Below are 23513 nucleotides of genomic sequence, written 5' to 3' on the forward strand. Positions count from 1 at the left end.
TTTGATATTTTATGGAATGCCTTGGCGTCGCCACTGGGCACGGTAGCTATGAGTCCCAGCTATTTGGGCCATTCGATGGCCTCCATCAACAGGCTATATTGATTCTTTGATTTTGAGATTCACAAGTTTAAACTACTACTCTTTTCGTTTCATAATATAAGACCTTTTTTAGCACTAGTATATAATGTAAAAAAACGTTTTATATCATAAAACGGAGGGAGCAAGTATATATAGATATAATCATATAAAGATCCCCAAAATTCCATCATTTTGTCCGTTTTATAAGAGTGTATCTAGGGCACATCTAGATGTGCTCTAGTTATTGCACATCTAAGTAAGTGAATCAAGTATAAAGAGAAAAGAAAAAAGAAAAAAGAAAATATCCACACGAAGACGTAAGATCAATGACATAGGACTTAGATATGCAATACTTATGGCACATCTAGATGTGCTTTAGCAAAACATACTCCCGTCCGAAGATCCGCTCGTTCAAAAAATACTCCCGGACCTAGTACACCTAAACCACGTCACAGTCCCTAAAAGAAACACGTCACGGACGCGTGGGACCCGTGTATTTGGTAGCCCACCTGTCATCGGAAGGTCAGCGTCTTGAGTAAGGAACCCTCAAAGTGGTACCGACTACCCATGTCCCTTCATTTTCGGCGGCCCCCACGCGTCCCGCAACCCACGAACCGACAATGTGGACCCACAGAAATCATGAGACCCACACGGCAGCGATACCGCCCACGACTTATCCGAAGAAATCTCCCTTCCTCGACTGAACCAGAACCCTACTGCCGCGGCGCTTCCCCGGCTGCCCAGCTCCTGGCCATCCCCCGGACTCTTCATCATCTCCCCTAAATCCCCACGCCGATCGATCTCCAAGATTTCCCCGAGCGATTCCATCTCCCCAATCAGAATTCTATTCGCCTGAATCGGAGCAGGACTGCCCCCGTCCCGTCGTCATGGGCGGCTGGAACCGCATCTCCAGTGCCGGTGGTCTGCTGAAGCCGCTCGCCGGCGTCCCTTTCCGCTCCATACCCGGCGCCGGCGCCGCCTACTTCATCGTCGGCTCCGCGCTCGGGGTCTTCGCGATGCTGCACGCCTCCGAGTCCGAGGTCGGCCGCGAGTGGGCCTCCGCCGCGCACTGGGCCGCCCTGTCCCGCTCCGTGGGCGCGCACCACGTGCTCGTCGTAATGTCCCTGCTCTTCCTGGGCGCCATGGTCTGGCGACTCGGCAAGCGCTGCGACGCGGTGGAGGGGCTCGTGGGGAGCGCGGGCGCCACGGTGCAAGCGGTGCGCGTCAGAGGCGTCGTCTGCACCGTGTGTGGGAGTGGGACGAAGGCGCGGGCTCTCAACAAAGGCAGCTCGGCCCACACCGTGGAGCGCCCCCGCTCTGGCAGCTGCTCCGACAAGCCTGTTTCGAGGTCGCTGGCTTTTGAGCTGGAGCAGGAGGCCAACACGGAGGATGAGGACATCGAGAGCGAGGTGAACGGCGCGGAGGAGGGCAACGTGGAGCGGCTCAGGCGGCGGCTCGTGCGGGAGAGGAGGCTGAAGGAGGCGGCGCTAGAGGAGCTGGAGAAGGAGAGGCGCGCGGCGGCCTCTGCAGCTGATGAGGCCATGGCCAAGATCGCGTGCCTGCGGAACGAGAAGGCGCTGGTGGAGCGCGAGGCCAAGCAGTTCCGGGAGATGGTGCAGCAGAAGCAGATGTACGACCGGCAGGTAATCGAGTCTCTTCAGTGGATGATCAATAAGTTCGGCATGCAATCCGGGGAGCCAGAGTTTTCATCCGAGCAAGCCGTGTCAGAGACAAGCGAGGACGACCGAGACAAGCGGTTGTAGATCCTGCTTCCTGGTAGCTCAATGGAGCAGAAACGTTGGCCTGAAGCTGGGGAAGTTCTTGACAGTTCAGGTTCTTCATTTTGTATGGCATTCAGCAGCCATATAGGGCCTCCCAATGCCCAAATTTTGATAGCTGGTGCTGCTGTGAGATTACTCAAGCAGACAAAGCTCTGCAGAGATATATGTAATATCCACCTGTAAATATACCATCCTTTGCAAGCTCCTAAGATGTGATTAATAATCGTACTAGATGCTTCAACTGCACAGATGCTCAATGCTATCTGCGGGACCCTTTCAAGTCTTATTATTGTGAACTCAATAGATGTGTGTAGTCTTTTGGTACATGATGTTGGATTTCTAAATGCAAAAATCTTCCAGTTTCGAGTAAGTCCCAGCTTTGGAATACCTCAAAAGGCATTTACGGGTTTTGACTGTGTTGATTTACAAGCCACATTTGCCTTCTCGCTTGATTTCTTCATGATCAGGCTGAACTTGAAAACAGGGAGGGTTCAGCTATTTCCATTTTTTTATTTTATTGTGCTGGCCAGCACTGCTGTTTAATTTTTCTTGGACGGTCAAATCTTGGTTTGCTAGTTTTTCTGTATCTGATTCGTGCTTCTATTGGCAGTTTTGCATACTAGGGCACTGTATTACTTCACTGGTTGATATGCTATTCACTAAAAGTAATAATTAAGATGCTATAAAGTCAGCTGTCAATTGTAAGTTAGATAATTCACATTGGCAATTATTTTTCACCATATGAAGATATTTACGTTGAAAGATATTTTTGCAGTGGTATTTCTTCTAAAAAAGCATTATGGTGGCATATGCTAATTTGAAGCCAATTTACAGGTTCTCAAATTAAGCAAATCTCATAGATTCATTAGGCAAACTTGCATCCGGTGGTAGACAACGGTAAATAGGACCGGTGAGTTAAGATCCAAGATCTTCCTTCCCGTTTGGATAGCTCTCCATCCAAAAGCCCCTGAGCCGACTATCTCCTGGCAGCTAATCAGTAAACGACTTCTCTGTAACAGTTTGAAGATTGGACGTGCCCTCTGGCTGGACTGCCCAGTTTTCTTAATCAGTTCCGGATGTGTGTATAGCGCTGAAGCCACTGTTGCCGGCACAAATACACTTTGTTCATCAAGCAGTCTGTCATTCATTGGCAAAGTCAGCATTCATTGTAGTTTTTTAGCTTCCCTCACTGAAGTTTTGCCAAAATCAATCTTTGCTTTCTAATTCTAGTTTTAAACTAAGGGGATGCGGATACATACTTCTTTTTTAGAATTTGATGTAGATACTAAGAAATATGATGAGTACCTGCTAATATACTTTCCTCTCGTAGGCTTGGTTGTGCCCTAATCGCAGTTGTTTGCATATAGAAACAATCTTTGCTGAACTAAGAAATCTAAGATTATCAATTCGCAGGAGACAATTGGTGGAATGGTCTTCCTTTCTCAGGCAATCCTGCAAAAAAGAAAAAGTAACACCTCGTTTGGTTCATAAGAATTGAATTTGATCCATCCAATTGAACTTTTTAAATCTAATTCTGATAGAATTTCATTCCAATATTTGTGTTTCGATGTCATATGGAAATTTCACTGCTTAGAATTTGAACCTTGTGTTGACGGATAAAAATTTACTTGGAATCAACTGAAATTTGACCAACATTGTCGATGTACAGACTAGTTACTTAGCTGTCATCGACAAACAATTATACAAGTATATCCAATGTAGGCTTCTTAGAACATCGATATTTAAATATTCAACCTTGTGTTCGCACTATAAATTTTCACAAAATTGTCCAGAATTTATGGGCATTGTCCACTTGTTGAGGAGCAACTATGATCTTATCGGCGGATCAATTCGTGCAAGTGGGTCCCACATATGCCCTTTTGTAAAACTTTGATATTTAAAATTTCATTCTCGCGTTCACACCATAATTTTTTTACGAAATTCTCCGAAACTTCCAGGGGCATTTGTACGTGCAGGTCTCAAGAATTCCATTTGGTTCTTTGTTGATAATAAATAAATTGGTTTGGTCATATTCCATGTCACTGGAATCCAGTGGCGTACCCAGCAATGAAATGAAGGGTGTGCACACTCTAAAAAAAATTCTACTAATCCAAGTGTCAGACAAAATATGGCAAAATAATAACATGAATAGCTCAATTCAAATTTCACAACAATTTAGTTCACAAAATATATCTCAAATATGCGAAATTACAATACGAATAGTCTTACACAAAAGAAGCACAAGTAGAAAATTACATCACTAGGTAACTCTACGTTTTTGCATTGCCATGAAAGTATCAACTATGTCATCTTCACTTACTTTCATGAACACATCTCGTTCAATAAATGTCACCAAGCAATCATTCAAGCGATCATCACTCATAGTAGTCCTCAACTTACTTTTCACTAGATCCATTGCTGAAAATATCTTTCAACACCCGCCGTCGCCACCGGTAAAATCAATATCAATTTGATGAGTAAGTAGACCAAATCATAAAGAACATGCTTCTTTGTTGCAACAAGCATAATAGAGAGCTCACCAATATTACTTGCATTTCTAAACCTATCATCTTGTCTCATATCATCAATGAAAGTAGTAAGTTGAAATTCTAGCCTTATCAAATCTGTGCTTGATATGTCCATGGGATAGAATTCAGCAAGTCTCATTACCTTGAGTGCATCATAAGAAGCAAATGAGTTGATTGGATTCAAAGCCGACATGCAAATAAGCAACTCCGTATTAACCTCATCAAACCGATTGTCAAGCTCTTGAATGGTTTGATCAATGACACCAAGATATACCTCTCTTCTATAACGATCATCATTTGTCTGTACTTCATAATACCGACGTGATCTTCCATAATGCTCATAAGTATCCTCCCACAAAGGAACTTGAATGTCATGTTTGTTGCAAAATAAGGTTAGCTTTGCAAGAAATTCTTCCCAACCATGAGACCTCAAGTGTTGCATTCTACTCTTTGCCAAACTAACAAGTGCCATTGCATTAACAATATCTTGATCTCTCTTTTGCAAAGATTTGGACAACTCATTTGTATAGCCAAGAATAACAAGCATCAAGTGAAGATTGAAAACAAAGTCAAATGATTCAATGGCTTGAGCAACTCCACGTATTCTTGTCCACTCACGTTTTTGTGAAGGATCTTTTCCAATAGCATCAAGTACTTCAAGGATTGTGGAATACATGCTAACAATGTGCATAATGGTTTTAAAATGAGAACCCCGACGAGTATCGCCGGGTCTAGCTAGTCCCATCTCTTGATTTAGCCCACTTCCACTTTCAATCTCACCCATTTCAAGTGCTTCCAAAACCTTTTGAGCTCTAACATCTCGAAGCATGTCATGGCGCTTACAAGAAACTCCAACAATATTGAGCAAGTAAGAAACATGATCAAAGAACCACAAACATGGTTCATTTTCCTTTTCCACGGCTATAAGAACCAACTGAAGTTGATGTGCAAAACAATGGATGTAATAGGCAGAGGGTGACTCATTCATGATCAATGTTTTCAACCCATTAATCTCCCCTTTCATGTTGCTTGCCCCATCATATCCTTGCCCACGCATTTGACTAGGGGTCAAATGATGATCTTTAAGCAAAGTTTGAATTGCATCCTTAAGTGACAATGAAGTTGTATTGGCAACATGAACAACTCCAAGGAACCTCTCACATCCTCTTCCCGATTTGTCAACAAATCATATGCAGAGAGCAAGTTGTTCTTTATGAGATGCATCACTAGACTCATCAGCTAGGATTGCATAGTGGTCATCACCAATATCTTCAATAATTCTTTTAGTTGTTTGCACCGCACAACATTCAATTATTTGATTTTGTATCTTTGGACTAGTCAAGATGCAATTCCCAGGAGCATTGTTCACAACAAGTTTATTAACTTCTTCATCATTTTCCGAAAGCCACTTAAGAAGTTCAACAAAGTTCCCCCTATTGCTAGATTCTTCACTCTCATCATGTCCACGAAATGCCAATCCTTGGTTCAAAAGAAACCTCAAGCATCTAAGTGAATAAGTCAGCCTAGCCTTGTACATACGCAAATCCTCTTTATCCACCCTCACCATAATGTTGTCAATTGATGGTTGGGGTGCCACAAATAAATTGTACTTCTCTTGAGCTTTGTTGTGAATGCTGTTAATACCACCCTCATGTTTGTCTAATGCATCAGGCTTATACCAATTTTTCCAACCACCTTTAACAAAGGCATCACCCTTAGGCCCCCCATTCGATTTGCCTTTGAACAAATAACACACAAAGCAAAATGCAGCCTCATATTTGACACTATATTCTAGCCATTTGTAGTTCTCAAACCAAACAAAGTTGAAGTGTCGATTTTTACCATACATTTTCTTGACTTCAAAGTTGTGTGCATATGGTTGGACTGCATTCTTTGCAATGTACCGGCTCCGAACTTCGTCTTGATCATTAACATCATAATCTGAAATAGGAATCCTTTCCCTGGATCAGGTGGAAGCCTTTGAATATTATAGGACCTTGCATGTGGATGTTGGGGTGATGGTTGCTGTGGTGCTTCATCATCAATATCAATGTCAATCTCTGCATCCGAATGGACTGGAGGTGGATCAATATCAGGTTCAGGTTGCTCTTCGGCTGCAACCTTTCTTGTTTTTGCTTCATAATTCCGGAAAAAAGACTTAATGTCACCATTCCTCTTCATCTTCAGTTCTACAATTAGAACATAATGTCAGCAAGACAGCAAGACAACAGAACAAAAAATGGCACACGTCCCAGTTTTCAAACATACATTTGTTTCAGAAAAAGCATCGGTTTGCTACATCAGTTTGTAAGCATACGATTCAGAGCAATAACAAGCATATGTTTCAGAGCAGCATCCGAAATACATCAGTTTGCAAACATATGATTTTCAGCAAGCATATGTCAGACTTTAGAGCAGAAGCAAGCATCAGTTTGCTATATAAGATTTTCAGCAAGCATATGTTTAGAGCAGAAGCAATCAAGCATCAGTTTGCTATATATGCAAGATTCAATTTGAGAGAGCTGTAGGGGAGGCCGCCGAGCGCACTATGCTTGTTGTTCAGAATTCAGACAAACATGAGCGCACTATGCTTGTTGTTCAGACAAAAATTGAGCATATGTTCAAAGCTGTAGGGGAGGCCGCCGTCAAAACTCACCCACGAGGCCACGACCGGGGCGAGGAGCGGTGGAGCGGGAAGGACCGGAGGAGAGGAGAGCGTCGGGAGGCGGGAGAAGATCCTCCGGAGACCGGAGCGGCGGCAGCCATCTGGTCCGGGTCGGCTCGACGGCGCCTCGGCAGGGGAGGCGCGACGGTCGATGGCCGTGACGGGAAGGACCGAAGGAGCTCCAGCGGCGGCCGCCACGCGCGAGAGCCCAGCAGCGGTGGCCGAGCGCGAGCGGGGAGCGACTGGGCGGAGGCGGGGAGCGGCGGCGGCGGCCGAGCGAGATGCGGTTGTGCGCCTGCGCCTGTGCCTCTCTCTCGCTCGCTCATAGTGGAGCCCGAGAAGATGAGGTGGGCCTGGCCGCCTGGGCTCAATAGTCAACAGTCAAAATTTCTATATATATATAAGAAAATCCCAGATTTTCTGGGTGTGCCACGGCACACCAGCACACCCTCTGGTTCCGCCACTGCTGGAATCGGATTTGGAACTTATGATTCAAATTCTTGTGGTAGCCAAACACTTCTATTTCTAGAATCTAATTTCAATACCCTTCTACGCATAGTGCAATTCTTGTGGTAGCCAAACACTCCCTTTGTTTTATAATGTAGTAAATATAGAATTTTTGAAAAGTCAAACCTCACAAACTTTGATCAAGTTTGTGGAGGAAAATATTTACATCTAGAATGCCAAATATGTATCATTAGACTCATCATAAGACGTAGTTTCCTATTTTATATATTTAAGATTATAGATATAAATAATTCTCTCTATAAACTTGATCAAACTTGGGATGGAGTATGATTTTGACCATCTGTACAAAGCCTATATGCACTACATTTGAACGGAGGGAGTATGATTTTGACCATCTGTATGTCATTCACCTGATGACACTTAGTTATATGATGAATAATTACTTTATAGTCTAATGATTGACCAATTCACATGAAAGAACAATAGAGGAACTGGTTTGCCTTACATGGAGTAAACCCCTATTTGTGAAGTACTTTCACTAATACTGAGAGAGGGAAATCTTAAATGGATTTGCCTCACTAAGAACAAAAGATTGCATAACTCTGAAAGTCGTCTTGGCTTCAATTCTAAGTCATGATGCTCTATGCAATGCTCTTTTTTTACAGTATTACTTAATACTTGAGAGTATACGAGGATTTTGGTCGCCTAGAGTGGATTGTTAGTCAATTGATGCAATAGTAGTTGGTCTTTTGGATTTATGGATGCACCAACCTATGAAATATTATGCCATGAATGTCCGATTGGTCACTAGACATGCATATGCTTACATTTATGTAGCATCTCTGTCGTTAAGATGCTACCACTGAACCTATGAACCTCGGTTCAATTTTCTCGACACGAAAACCTCCAAAATCTCAATTACATGTACTTTTTAGCATATTCTGAAAATGCAAAACACTTACAACCACATTATCTTCTAATCATTTGTTACAACTAGCAAAGCAAGTGAGATTGACAATTTCTCCAGAATTGTTGGTGACATGGCTAGATTGTTAATTGTAGTGAAGTGTCTCCTGCAAAAGACTTTTGTGTCAAATCTGTAGCCTAATACATTTGTTTCTCAACTAAGGGGCAAGTTACCACTTACTATATTTTTTTGTACTTGAAGGCCTAGCAACTACTGTCTAGCAATAGTTAATTGGAGTAGCATATATTGAGGGTTTTGATCACTTCGGAAAACATGTGTCATCATTGCTTCAAAGTGAACACCTTCAAGAAAGGATGATACACATGGGCCGTCATATCAGATCCATCAATGTAAACTCACATAGTGGATTTTTCATTATAAAGCCTCAGTGTTCAACACAACTGTTGCAGCCAATCGCAATCCCAACCAAATTCTGAATATTCTGCGACTGGGGATCATCATGGTCGTCACATGTCCATGGACTACGAAAACAGTGCACCCATGGTTCACTAAAAAGGTTGTTGTTCTGACGATAAACTAGTTTTAACTACAGGACTGAATGATGCAACCCCACACGGGAGAATGAGTAAAGGTTGATTAGGTCGTTGTGCTTTCTCACGATCTTGATTTGTAAAATTACTTTTTACAATATTGTGTTTATTAATAGAATTATAATATAAAAATTCAAAATATGTTCACCGTCAAATGTAAATGCTCATGTATATCAAACAAACTATCCATGCATGTCAAATAGAAGTTCATGGAATTACCAAATGTTGTTCTCACAATAAATGTTCATGCATGTAAAAAAAGTTGACACAACTTTCAAACATTGGTCTAACCCAACCCTTTAAAATATATTCTGTTGTATATGTACTTCAAGAAAAAAAGTTCAAGTAAGTGTTATTTTAAAAAATTCTTTGCCCAAACAAGATTTATTACTATGTGAATGATTTAAATTGCTTGACCAACATAAATATGTAGTAACAATTGTAGTGTTGACTTAGATGGGAACAACCACCTCCTTTGCCTGCCACGTCGGCTACGCGGGGGGGGGGGGGGGGGTACTCCAAGTCGGTGTTGCAGTAGTGTTGTTAGGTCTCTTAGTTAATAGAGTTTCTTTCCTTGGTGGCTACGCTACCGTGGCGAAGACGGCATCACGTGGATCAAAAGTAATGTTTCCCTACTCATGATCCACCTTGAAGGGGAGGGGATCATATCTTCTAAAGTGGTAGATCTGATTGTGTCTTCGTGTTATGCAGGTAATGCTTTTAAGGCATCTTCCAACATACTAAACGGAGGCATTTTGTATCCTGGTCCAGTTTCATCGTCATCGGGGTGCTTGTGATGCTAGGTCTCGCCGGATCTGGCTGGTTGAATCTAAGATGGTGACCCAATCCTCTTCACCACAACCCTCTTTAGGATTGTTGTTGTTGGGGAACGTAGTAATTTCAAAAAAAATCCTACGCACACACAGGATCATGGTGATGCATAGCAACGAGAGGGGAGAGTGTGTCCACGTACCCTCGTAGACCGAATGCGGAAGCCTTAGCACAACGCGGTTGGTGTAGTCGTACGTCTTCACGATCAGACCGATCTAAGTACCGAACGCACGGCACCTCCGAGTTCTGCACACGTTCAACTCGATGACATCCCGCGAGCTCCGATCCAGCAAAGCTTCACAGGAGAGTTTCGTCGGCACGACGGCGTGGTGACAGTGATGATGATACTACCGAAGCAGGGCTTCGCCTAAGCACTGCTACGATATGATTGAGGTGGATTATGGTGGAGGGGGGCACCGCACACGGCTAAGAGATCAATGATCAATTGTTGTGTCTATGGGGTGCCCCCTGCCCCCGTATATAAAGGAGCAAGGGGAGGAGGTGGCCGTCCAGGGAGAGGTGCGCCAAGAGGGGGAGTCCTACTCCCACTAGGAGTAGGACTCCTCCCTTTCCTAGTAGGAGTAGGAGAGGGGGAAGGAAAGGGAGAGGAGGAGAAGGAAAGAGGGGGCCGGCCCCCTTTGCCCTAAACCAATTCGGTTTGGGCCTTGGGGGGCACACCCCACACTTCCCTTGCTGCCCTCTATTTCCACTAAGGCCCATGTAGGCCCATTAAGCCCCCCGGGGGGTTCCGGTAACCCCCCGGTACTCCGGTATATGTCTGAAACCTTCCGGAACCTTTCCGGTGTCCGAACATAGTCGTCCAATATATCGATCTTTACGTCTCGACCATTTTGAGACTCCTCGTCATGTCCGTGATCATATCCGGGACTCCGAACTACCTTCGGTACATCAAAACACAAAAACTCATAATACTGATCGTCACCGAACTTTAAGCGTGCGGACCCTATGGGTTCGAGAACTATGTAGACATGACCGAGACACGTCTTCGATCAATAACCAATAGCGGAACCTGGATGCTCATATTGGCTCCCACATATTCTACGAAGATCTTTATTGGTCAAACCGCATAACAGCATACGGCGTTCCCTTTGTCATCGGCATGTTACTTGCCCGAGATTCGATCGTCGGTATCTCAATACCTAGTTCAATCTCGTTACCGGCAAGTCTCTTTACTCGTTATGTAATGCATCATCCCACAACTAACTCATTAGTCACATTGCTTGCAAGGCTTATAGTGATGTGCATTACCGAGAGGGCCCAGAGATACCTCTCCGACAATCGGAGTGACAAATCCTAATCTCGAAATACGCCAACTCAACAAGTACCTTCGGAGACACCTGTAGAGCACCTTTATAATCACCCAGTTACGTTGTGATGTTTGGTAGCACACAAAGTGTTCCTCCGGTAAACGGGAGTTGCATAATCTCATAGTTATAGGAACATGTATAAGTCATGAAGAAAGCAATAGCAACATACTAAACGATCAAGTGCTAAGCTAACGGAATGGGTCAAGTCAATCACATCATTCTCCTAATGATGTGATCCCGTTTATCGAATGACAACTCATGTCTATGGTTAGGAAACATAACCATCTTCGATCAACGAGCTAGTCAGGTAGAGGCATACTAGTGACAATTGTTGGGGAACGTTGTAATTTCAAAAAAATTCCTATACACACGCAAGATCATGGTGATGCATAGCAACGAGGGGAGAGTGTGATCTACGTACCCTTGTAGATCGACAACGGAAGCGTTTGGTTGATGTAGTCGTACGTCTCCACGGCCCGACCGATCAAGCACCGAAACTACGACACCTCCGAGTTCTAGCACACGTTCAGCTCGATGACGATCCCCGGGCTCCGATCCAGCAAAGCGTCGGGGAGGAGTTCCGTCAGCACGACGGCATGGTGACGATCTTGATGTTCTACCGTCGCAGGGCTTCGCCTAAGCACCGCTACAATATGATCGAGGTGGACTATGGTGGAAGGGGGCACCGCACACGGCTAAGGAACGATCACGAAGATCAACTTCTGCTCATGGGGTGCCCCTTGCCTCAGTATATAAAGGATGGAGGAGGAGGAGGCCGGCCAAGGCAATTGGTGCTGCCAGGATGTGGAGTCCTACTAGGACTCCAAGTCCTTAGTAGGAGTCCACCAAGAGGGGAGGAAGGGAGAAGGAAGTGGAGGAGAAGGAAAGGTGGCCGGCCCCCTTTTCCCTAGTCCAATTCGGACTAGAGGGGAGGGGGGGTGCAGCAGCCCCTTGGCCCTTTCTCCTCTTCCCACTAAAGCCCATCAAGGCCCATTGCTTCTCCCGTAACTACCCGGTACTCCGAAAAATACCTGAATCACTGGGAACCTTTCCGATGTCCGAATATAGTCGTCCAATATATCGATCTTTACGTCTCGACCATTTCGAGACTCCTCGTCATGTCCCCGATCTCATCCAGGACTCCGAACTCCTTTGGTACATCAAAACTCATAAACTCATAATATAACTGTCATCGAAACCTTAAGCGTGCGGACCCTACGGGTTCGAGAACGATGTAGACATGACCGAGACATGTCTTCGGTCAATAACCAATAGCGGGACCTGGATGCCCATATTGGCTCCTACATATTCTACGAAGATCTTTATCGGTCAGACCGCATAACAACATACGTTGTTTCCTTTGTCATCGGTATGTTACTTGCCCGAGATTTGATCGTCGGTATCCAATACCTAGTTCAATCTCGTTACCGGCAAGTCTCTTTACTCGTTCTGTAATACATCATCCCGCAATTAACTCATTAGTTGCAATGCTTGCAAGGCTTAAGTGATGTGCATTACCGAGAGGGCCCAGAGATACCTCTCCAACAATCGGAGTGACAAATCCTAATCTCGAAATACGCCAACCCAACATGTACCTTTGGAGACACCTGTAGACCTCCTTTATAATCACCCAGTTACGTTGTGACGTTTGGTAGCACACAAAGTGTTCCTCCGGCAAACGGGAGTTGCATAATCTCATAGTCATAGGAACATGTATAAGTCATGAAGAAAGCAATAGCAACATACTAAACGATCGGGTGCTAAGCTAATGGAATGGGTCATTTCAATCAGATCATTCATCTAATGATGTGATCCCGTTAATCAAATAACAACTCTTTGTCCATGGTTAGGAAACATAACCATCTTTGATTAACGAGCTAGTCAAGTAGAGGCATACTAGTGACACTCTGTTTGTCTATGTATTCACACATGTATTATGTTTCCGGTTAATACAATTCTAGCATGAATAATAAACATTTATCATGATATAAGGAAATAAATAATAACTTTATTATTGCCTCTAGGGCATATTTCCTTCAGTCTCCCACTTGCACTAGAGTCAATAATCTAGATCACATCACCATGTGATTAACATCGATAGTTCACATCATCATGTGATTAACACCCATAGTTCACATCACCATGTGACCAACACCCAAAGGGTTTACTAGATTCAGTAATCTAGTTCACATCGCTATGTGATTAACACCCAAAGAGTACTAAGGTGTGATCATGTTTTGCTTGTGAGAGAATCTTAGTCAACGGGTCTGCCACATTCAGATCCACATGTATTTTGCAAATTTCTATGTCAACAATGCTCTGCATGGAGCTAATCTAGCCCACTTTCAATATGTATCTAGACCGAGACTTAGAGTCATCTAGATTAGTGTCAAAACTTGCATCGGCGTAACCCTTTACGACGAACCTTTTTGTCACGTCCATAATCGAGAAACATATCCTTATTTCACTAAGGATAATTCTGACCGCTGTCCAGTGATATACTCCTAGATCACTATTGTACTCCCTTGCCAAATCAGTGCAGGGTATACAATAGATCTGGTATACAGCATGACATACTTTATAGAACCTATGGCCAAGGCATAGGGAATGACTTTCATTCTCTTTCTATCTTCTGCCGTGGTCAGGCTTTGAGTCTTACTCAACTTCACACCTTGTAATACAGGCAAGAACTCTTTCTTTGACTGCTCCATTTTGAACTACTTCAAAATCTTGTCAAGGTATGTACTCATTGAAAAAACTTATCAAGCGTCTTGATCTATCTCTATAGATCTTGGAGCTCAATATGTAAGCAGCTTCACCGGAGTCTTTCTTTGAAAAACTCCTTTCAAACACTCCTTTATGCTTTACAGAATAATTCTATATTATTTCCGATCAACAATATGTCATTCACATATACTTATCAGAAATGCTGTAGTGCTCCCACTCACTTTCTTGTAAATACAGGCTTCACCGCAAGTCTGTATAAAACTATATGCTTTGATCAACTCATCAAAGTGTATATTCCAACTCCGAGATGCTTGCACCAGTTTACAGATGGATCGCTGGAGCTTGCACATTTTGTTAGCATCTTTCAGATTGACAAAACCTTCTGATTGCATCATATACAACTCTTCTTTAATAAATCCATTAAGGAATGCAGTTTTGTTTATCCATTTGCTAGATTTCATAAAATGCGGCAATTACTAACATGATTCGGACAGACTCAAGCATAGATACGAGTGAGAAGCTCTCATCGTAGTCAACACCTTGAACTTGTCGAAAAAACCTTTTGCGACAATTCTAGCTTTGTAGATAGTAACACTACTATCAGCATCCGTCTTCCTCTTGAAGATCCATTTATTCTCAATTGCTTGCCGATCATCGGGCAAGTCAACCAAAGTCCAAACTTTGTTCTCATACATGGATCATATCTCAGATTTCATGGCCTCAAACCATTTCGCGGAATCTGGGCTCATCATCGCTTCCTCATAGTTCGTAGGTTCGTCATGGTCAAGTAACATGACCTCCAGAACAGGATTACCGTACCACTCTGGTGTGGATCTCACTCTGGTTTACCTACGAGATTCGGTAGTAACTTGATCTGAAGTTACATGATCATCATCATTAGCTTCCTCACTAATTGGTGTAGTAGTCACAAGAACAGATTTTTGTGATGAACTACTTTCCAATAAGGGAGAAGGTACAATTACCTTATCAAGTTTTCTACTTTCCTCCCACTCACTTCTTTCAAGATAAACTCCTTCTTTGGAAAGGATCCATTCTTGGCAACGAATTTGCCTTCGGATCTGTGATAGAAGGTGTACCCAACAGTTTCCTTTGGGTATCCTATGAAGACATATTTCTCCGATTTGGTATTGAGCTTATCAGGATGAAACCTTTTCATATATGCATCACAATCCCAAACTTTAAGAAACGACAACTTTGGTTTCTTTCCAAAGCACAGTTCAGATTGTGTCGTCTCAACGGACTTAGATGGTGCCCTTTTAAACATGAATGCAACTGTCTTTAATGCATAACCCCAAAACAATAGTGGTAAATCGGTAAGAAACATCATAGGTCGCACCATATCTAATAAAGTACGGTTATGACGTTCGGACACACCATTACATTGTGGTGTTCCAGGTGGCGTGAGTAGTGAAACTATTTCACATTGTTTTTAACTGAAGACCAAACTCGTAACTCAAATATTTGTCTCCACGATCAGATCCTAGAAACTTTATTTTCTTGTCACGATGATTTTCCACTTCACTCTGAAATTCTTTGAACTTTTCAAATGTTTCAGACTTATGTTTCATCAAGTAGATATACCCATATCTGCTCAAATCATCTGTGAAGTTCAGAAAATAACGATACTTGCCGTGAGCCTTAACACTCATCGGACCGCATACATCAGTATGTATTATTTCCAATAAGTCAGTTGCTCGCTCCGGAGAACGGAGTCTTAGTCATCTTGCCCATGAGGCATGGTTCGCAAGCATCAACTGATTCATAATCAAGTGATTCTAAAAGCCCATCAACATGGAGTTTCTTCATGCGCTTTACACCAATATGACCTAAACGGTAGTGCCACAAATAAGTTGCACTATCATTATTAAATTTGCATCTTTTGGTTTCAATATTATGATTATGTGTATCACTACGATCGAGATCCAACGAACTATTTTCATTGGGTGTGTAACCATATAAGGTTTTATTCATGTAAACAGAACAACAATTTATTCTCTTACTTAAATGAATAACCGTATTACAATAAATATGATCAAATCACATTCATGCTCAACGCAAACACCAAATAACACTTATTTAGGTTCAACATTAATCCCGGAATTATAGGGAGTGTGCGATGATGATCATATCAATCTTGGAACCACTTCCAACACACATCGTCACTTCACCCTTAACTAGTCTCTGTTTATTCTGCAACTCCCGTTTCGAGTTACTAATCTTAGCAACTGAACTAGTATCAAATGCTTAGGGGTTGCTATAAACACTAGTAAAGTACACATCAATAACATGTATATCAAATATACTTATGTTCACTTTGCCATCCTTCTTATCCGCCAATCACTTGGGGTAGTTCCGCTTCCAGTGACCAGTCCCTTTGCAGTAGAAGCACTTAGTCTCAGGCTTAGGACCAGACTTGGGCTTCTTCACTTGAGCAGCAACTTGCTTGCTGTTCTTCTTCAAGTTCCCCTTCTTTCCTTTGCCCTTTTCTTGAAACTAGTGGTCTTGTTAACCATCAACACTTGATGTTTTTCTTGATTTCTACCTTCGTCGATTTCAGCATCACGAAGAGCTTGGGAATTGTTTCCGTTATCCCTTGCATATTATAGTTCATCACGAAGTTCTACTAACTTGGTGATGGTGACTAGAGAATTCTGTCAATTACTATCTTATCTGGAAGATTAAATTCCACTTGATTCAAGCGATTGTAGTACCCAGACAATCTGAGCACATGCTCACTAGTTGAGCGATTCTCCTCCATCTTTTAGCTATAGAACTTGTTGGAGACTTCATATCTCTCAACTCGGGTATTAGCTTGAAATATTAACTTCAACTCCTGGAACATCTCATATGGTCCATGACGTTCAAAACGTCTTTGAAGTCCCGATTCTAAGCCATTAAGCATGGTGCACTAAACTATCAAGTAGTCATCATATTGAGCTAGCCAAACGTTCATAACGTCTGTATCTGCTCCTGCAATAGGTCTATCACCTAGCGGTGCATCAAGGACATAATTCTTCTGTGCAGCAATGAGGATAAACCTCAGATCACGGATCCAATCCGCATCATTGCTACTAACATCTTTCAACACAATTTTTCTCTAGGAACATATCAAAATAAACATATGAAAGCAACAACGCGAGCTATTGATCTACAACATAGATATGCTAATACTACCAGGACTAAGTTCATGATAAATTAAAGTTCAATTAATCATATTACTTAAGAACTCCCACTTAGATAGACATCCCTCTAATCCTCTAAGTGATCACGTGATCCAGATCAACTAAACCATGTCCGATCATCACGTGAGATGGAGTAGTTTCATTGGTGAACATCACTATGTTGATCATATCTACTATATGATTCACGCTCGACCTTTCGGTCTCCGTGTTCCGAGGCCATATCTGTATATGCTTGGCTCGTCAAGTATAACCTGAGTATTCCGCGTGTGCAACTATTTTGCACCCGTTGTATTTGAACGTAGAGCCTATCACACCCGATCATCACGTGGTGTCTCAGCACGAAGAACTTTCGCAACGGTGCATACTCAGGGAGAACACTTCTTGATAATTAGTGAGAGATCATCTTATAATGCTACCGTCAATCAAAGCAAGATAAGATGCATAAAAGATAAACATCACATGCAATCAATATAAGTGATATGATATGGCCATCATCATCTTGTGCTTATGATCTCCATCTCCGAAGCACCGTCATGATCACCATCGTCACCGGCACGACACCTTGATCTCCATCGTAGCATCGTTTTGTCGTCTCGCCAATCTTATGCTTCCACGACTATCGCTACCGCTTAGTGATAAAGTAAAGCATTACAGCGCGATTGCATTGCATACAATAAAGCGACAACCATATGGCTCCTGCCAGTTGCCGATAACTCGGTTACAAAACATGATCATCTCATACAATAAAATTTAGCATCATGTCTTGACCATATCACATCACAACATGCCCTGCAAAAACAAGTTAGACGTCCTCTACTTTGTTGTTGCAAGTTTTACGTGGCTGCTACGGGCTTAAGCAAGAACCAATCTTACCTATGCATCAAAACCACAATGTAGTTTGTCAAGTTGGTGCTGTTTTAACCTTCGCAAGGACCGGGCGTAGCCACACTCGGTTCAACTAAAGTTGGAGAAACTGTCACCCGCAAGCCACCTCTGTGCAAAGCACGTCGGGAGAACCGGTCTCGCGTAAGCGTACGCGTAATGTTGGTCCGGGCCGCTTCTTCCAACAATACCGCCGAACCAAAGTATGACATGCTGGTAAGCAGTATGACTTATATCGCCCACAACTCACTTGTGTTCTACTCGTGCATATAACATCACCACATAAAACCTAGGCTCGGATGCCACTGTTGGGGAACGTAGTAATTTCAAAAAATTTCCTACGCACACGCAAGATCATGGTGATGCATAGCAACGAGGGGAGAGTGTGATCTACGTACCCTTGTAGATCGACAACGGAAGCGTTTGGTTGATGTAGTCGTACGTCTCCACGACCCGACCGATCAAGCACCGAAACTGGGGCACCTCCGAGTTCTAGCACACGTTCAGCTCGATGACGATCCCCGGGCTCCGATCCAGCAAAGCGTCGGGGAGGAGTTCCGTCAGCACGACGGCGTGGTGACGATCTTGATGTTCTACCGTCGCAAGGCTTCGCCTAAGCACCGCTACAATATGATCGAGGTGGACTATGGTGGAAGGGGGCACCGCACACGGCTAAGGAACGATCACGAAGATCAACTTCTGCTCATGGGGTGCCCCTTGCCTCAGTATATAAAGGATGGAGGAGGAAGAGGCCGGCCAAGGCAATTGGTGCTGCCAGGATGTGGAGTCCTACTAGGACTCCAAGTCCTTAGTAGGAGTCCACCAAGAGGGGAGGAAGGGAGAAGGAAGTGGAGGAGAAGGAAAGGTGGCCGGCCCCCTTTTCCCTAGTCCAATTCGGACTAGAGGGGAGGGGGGGCGCAGCAGCCCCTTGGCCCTTTCTCCTCTTCCCACTAAAGCCCATCAAGGCCCATTGCTTCTCCCGTAACTACCCGGTACTCCGAAAAATACCTGAATCACTGGGAACCTTTTCGATGTCCGAATATAGTCGTCCAATATATCGATCTTTACGTCTCGACCATTTCGAGACTCCTCGTCATGTCCCCGATCTCATCTAGGACTCCGAACTCCTTTGGTACATCAAAACTCATAAACTCATAATATAACTGTCATCGAAACCTTAAGCGTGCGGACCCTACGGGTTCGAGAACGATGTAGACATGACCGAGACATGTCTTCGGTCAATAACCAATAGCGGGACCTGGATGCCCATATTGGCTCCTACATATTCTACGAAGATCTTTATCGGTCAGACCGCATAACAACATACGTTGTTCCCTTTGTCATCGGTATGTTACTTGCCCGAGATTTGATCGTCGGTATCCAATACCTAGTTCAATCTCGTTACCGGCAAGTCTCTTTACTTGTTCTGTAATACATCATCCCGCAATTAACTCATTAGTTGCAATGCTTGCAAGGCTTAAGTGATGTGCATTACCGAGAGGGCCCAGAGATACCTCTCCGACAATCGGAGTGACAAATCCTAATCTCGAAATACGCCAACCCAACATGTACCTTTGGAGACACCTGTAGAGCTCCTTTATAATCACCCAATTACGTTGTGACGTTTGGTAGCACACAAAGTGTTCCTCCGGCAAACGGGAGTTGCATAATCTCATAGTCATAGGAACATGTATAAGTCATGAAGAAAGCAATAGCAACATACTAAACGATCGGGTGCTAAGCTAATGGAATGGGTCATTTCAATCAGATCATTCATCTAATGATGTGATCCCGTTAATCAAATAACAACTCTTTGTCCATGGTTAGGAAACATAACCATCTTTGATTAACGAGCTAGTCAAGTAGAGGCATACTAGTGACACTCTGTTTGTCTATGTATTCACACATGTATTATGTTTCTGGTTAATACAATTCTAGCATGAATAATAAACATTTATCATGATATAAGGAAATAAATAATAACTTTATTATTGCCTCTAGGGCATATTTCCTTCAACAATTTGTTTGTCTGTGTATTCACACATGTATTATGTTTCCGATTAATACAATTCTAGCATGAATAATAAACATTTATCATGAAATAAGGAAATAAATAATAACTTTATTATTGCCTCTAGGGCATATTTCCTTCAGTCTCCCACTTGTAGTAGAGTCAATAATCTAGTTCACATCGTCATGTGATTTAACACCAATAGTTCACATCTTTATGTGATTAGTTCACATCTCCATGTGACTAACACCCAAAGGGTTTACTAGAGTCAATAATCTAGTTCACATCGCTATGTGATTGAAACCCAAATAGTGATCATGTTTTGCTTGTGAGAGAAGTTTAGTCTACGGGTCTGCAACATTCAGATCTGTATGTATTTCGCAAATTTGTTTGTCTACAATGCTCTGTACGGAGCTACTCTAGCTAATTGCTCCCACTTTCAATATGTATCCAGATCGAGACTTAGAGTCATCTAGATCGATGTAAAAAGCTTGCATCGACGTAACTCTTTACGACGAACTCTTTTATCACCTCCCTAACCGAGAAATATTTCCTTAGTCCTCTAAGAATAATTTTGACCGCTGTCCAGTGATCTACTCCTAGATCACTATTGTTCTCCTTTGCCAGAATCATGCTAAGGTATACAATAGGACTGGTAAATAGCATAGCATACTTTATAGAACATATGACTGAGGCATAGGGAATGACTTTTCATTCTCTTTCTATTTTCTGTTGTGGTCGGGTTTTGAGTCTTTACTCAACTTCACACCTTGCAACACATGCAAGAACTCCTTTTTTGACTGTTCCATTTTGAACTACTTCAAAATCTTGTCAAGGTATGTACTTATTGAAGAAAACTTATCAAGTGTCTTGATCTATCTCTATAGATCTTGATGCTCAATGTGTAAGCAGCTTCATCGAGGTCTTTCTTTAAAAAACTATTTTCAAACATTCCTTTATGTGTAACACCCACGATGCGGCTATATCTCCCACGTGTTGGAGCACGACTTAGAGGCATAACCGCATAGTAGGCATGTCGCAAGAGGGGTAATCTTTACACATCCCATGTACTGAGTAAGAAAGGGATAAAGAGTTGGCTTACAATAGCAACTTCACACAATACAAGTTAAATATACATCATCCAGAATACAATCAAGGTCCGACTACGAAACCAAAATAAAGAAAGACCGCCCCAAATGCTAGATCCCCGATCGCCCCAACTAGGCTCCACTACTGATCGTCCGGAAAGGAAACATAGTAACATCCAGAATCCTCGTCGAACTCCCACTTGAGTTCGGTCGCGTCCCCTGCACTGGCATCATCGACACCTGCATCTGGTTTTTGGAAGTAATATGTGAGTCACGGGGACTCAGCAATCTCACACCCTCGCGATCAAGACTATTTAAGCTTATGGGTAGGAAAAGGTAGTGAGGTGGAGCTGCAGCAAGCACTAGCATATATGGTGGCTATATTACGCAAATGAGAGCGAGAAGAGAAGCAAAGCTCGGTCATGATCAAGAAGTGATCCTGAAACTACTTACGTTCAAGCATAACACAAGACCCGTGTTCACTTCCCGAACTCCGCCAAAAAGAGACCATCACGACTACACACGCGGTTGATGTTTTTTTAATTAAGTTAAGTGACAAGTTCTCTACAACCGGACATTAACAAATTCCCATTTGCCCATAACCGCTGGCACGGCTTTCGAAAGTTCAAACCCTGCAGGGGTGTCCCAACTTAGCCCATCACAAGCTCTCGCGGTCAACAAAGGATATTCCTTCTCCCAGGAAGACCCGATCAGACTCGGAATCCCGGTTACAAGACATTTCGACAATGGTAAAACAAGACCAGCAAAGCCGCCTGAATGTGCCGACAAATCCCGATAGGAGCTGCACACATCTCGTTTTCAGGGCACACCAGATTGTCCAAGATTCCGGTAGGCCAGCCCAGAGTTGCCCCTGGTGGCCACTGATACGTCTCTGTCGTATCTACTTTTCCAAACACTTTTGCCCTTGTTTTGGAATCTAACTTGCATGATTTGAATGGAACTAATCCGGACTGACGCTGTTTTCAGCAGAATTACCATGGTGTTATTTATGTGCAGAAACAAAAGTTCTCGAAATGACCTGAAACTTCACGGAGCAACTTTTTAGAAAATATGAAATATACCTGCAAAAGATGAAGGCCAAGGGGCCACCACCTGTCCACGAGGGTGGGGACGTGCCTGCCCCCCTAGGGCGCGCCCCCTACCTCGTGGGCCCCCTGGAGCTCCTCCGACTCCAACTCCAACTCTATATATTTTGTTTCGGGGAGAAAAAAATCAGAGAGAAGGATTCATCGCGTTTTACGATACGGAGCCACCGCCAAGCCCTAAAACCTCTCGGGAGGGCTGATCTAGAGTCTGTTCGGGGCTCCCGAGAGGGGAATCCGTCGCCATCGTCATCATCAACCATCCTCCATCGCCAATTTCATGATGCTCACCGCCGTGCGTGAGTAATTCCATCCTAGGCTTGCTGGATGGTGATGGGTTGGATGGGATCTATCATGTAATCGAGTTAGTTTTGTTAGGGTTTGATCCCTAGTATCCACTATGTTCTGAGATTGATGTTGCTATGACTTTGCTATGCTTAATGCTTGTCACTAGGGCCCGAGTGCCATGATTTCAGATCTGAACCTATTATGTTTTCATCAATATATGAGATTTCTAGATCCTATCTTGCAAGTCTATAGTCACCTATTATGTGTTATGATCCGTTAACCCCGAAGTGACAATAATCGGGATACTTACCGGTGATGATCGTAGTTTGAGGAGTTCATGTATTCACTATGTGTTAATCTTTGTTCTGGTACTCTATTAAAAGGAGGCCTTAATATCCCTTAGTTTCCGTAAGGACCCCGCTGCCACGGGAGGGTAGGACAAAAGATGTCATGCAAGTTCTTTTCCATAAGCACGTATGACTATATTCGGAGTACATGCCTACATTATATCAATGAACTGGAGCTAGTTCTGTGTCACCCTAGGTTATGATTGTTACATGATGAACCGCATCTGGCATAATTCTCCATCACTGATCCATTGCCTACGAGCTTTCCATATATTGTTCTCCACTTATTTACTTTTTCATTGCTATTGCTATCATCACTACAAAATACCAAAAACACTACTTTTGCTACTGTTACCTTTTGCTACCGTTACCACTACTATCATATTACTTTGCTACTAAACACTTTGCTGCAGATATTAAGTTTCCAGGTGTGGTTGAATTGACAATTCAGCTGCTAATACTTGAGAATATTCTTTGGCTCCCCTTGTGTCGAATCAATAAATTTGGGTTGAATACTCTACCCTCGAAAACTGTTGCGATCCCCTATACTTGTGGGTCATCAGCCACCAGCTGCTGACAGGTTGGACCAACACTCAGAGGAGCACTGGCCCGGGGGTTTTAAAATAAAGATGACCCTTGAGTCTGCAGAACCCAAGGGAAAAAGGCT

At 43.2% G+C, this 23513-nt stretch overlaps 1 protein-coding gene and 1 pseudogene across 2 annotated transcripts; one reads left to right on the plus strand and one right to left on the minus strand.

Moving 5' to 3' along the window:
* The first annotated feature begins 742 nt into the window (after positions 1-742).
* LOC125538604 (protein FLOURY 1) lies at positions 743-2229 on the plus strand. Its single transcript, XM_048701864.2, has one exon. The coding sequence runs from the start codon at positions 966-968 to the stop codon at positions 1839-1841; it is 876 nt and encodes a 291-aa protein (XP_048557821.1). The 5' UTR covers positions 743-965; the 3' UTR covers positions 1842-2229.
* Positions 2230-3896: 1667 nt separating this feature from the next.
* LOC147985819 (uncharacterized) lies at positions 3897-7408 on the minus strand (annotated as a pseudogene). Its single transcript, XR_015616912.1, has 2 exons — positions 7044-7408; positions 3897-6576 (listed from the first exon to the last, which is right to left on the minus strand). The product of XR_015616912.1 is annotated as an uncharacterized LOC147985819 (transcript).
* Between the last annotated feature and the right edge of the window lie 16105 nt (positions 7409-23513).

The sequence above is a fragment of the Triticum urartu genome, chromosome 2A, assembly GCF_056163025.1.
Source record: "Triticum urartu cultivar PI428250 chromosome 2A, HENAU_Tu73, whole genome shotgun sequence".
Lineage (NCBI taxonomy): Eukaryota > Viridiplantae > Streptophyta > Magnoliopsida > Poales > Poaceae > Triticum > Triticum urartu.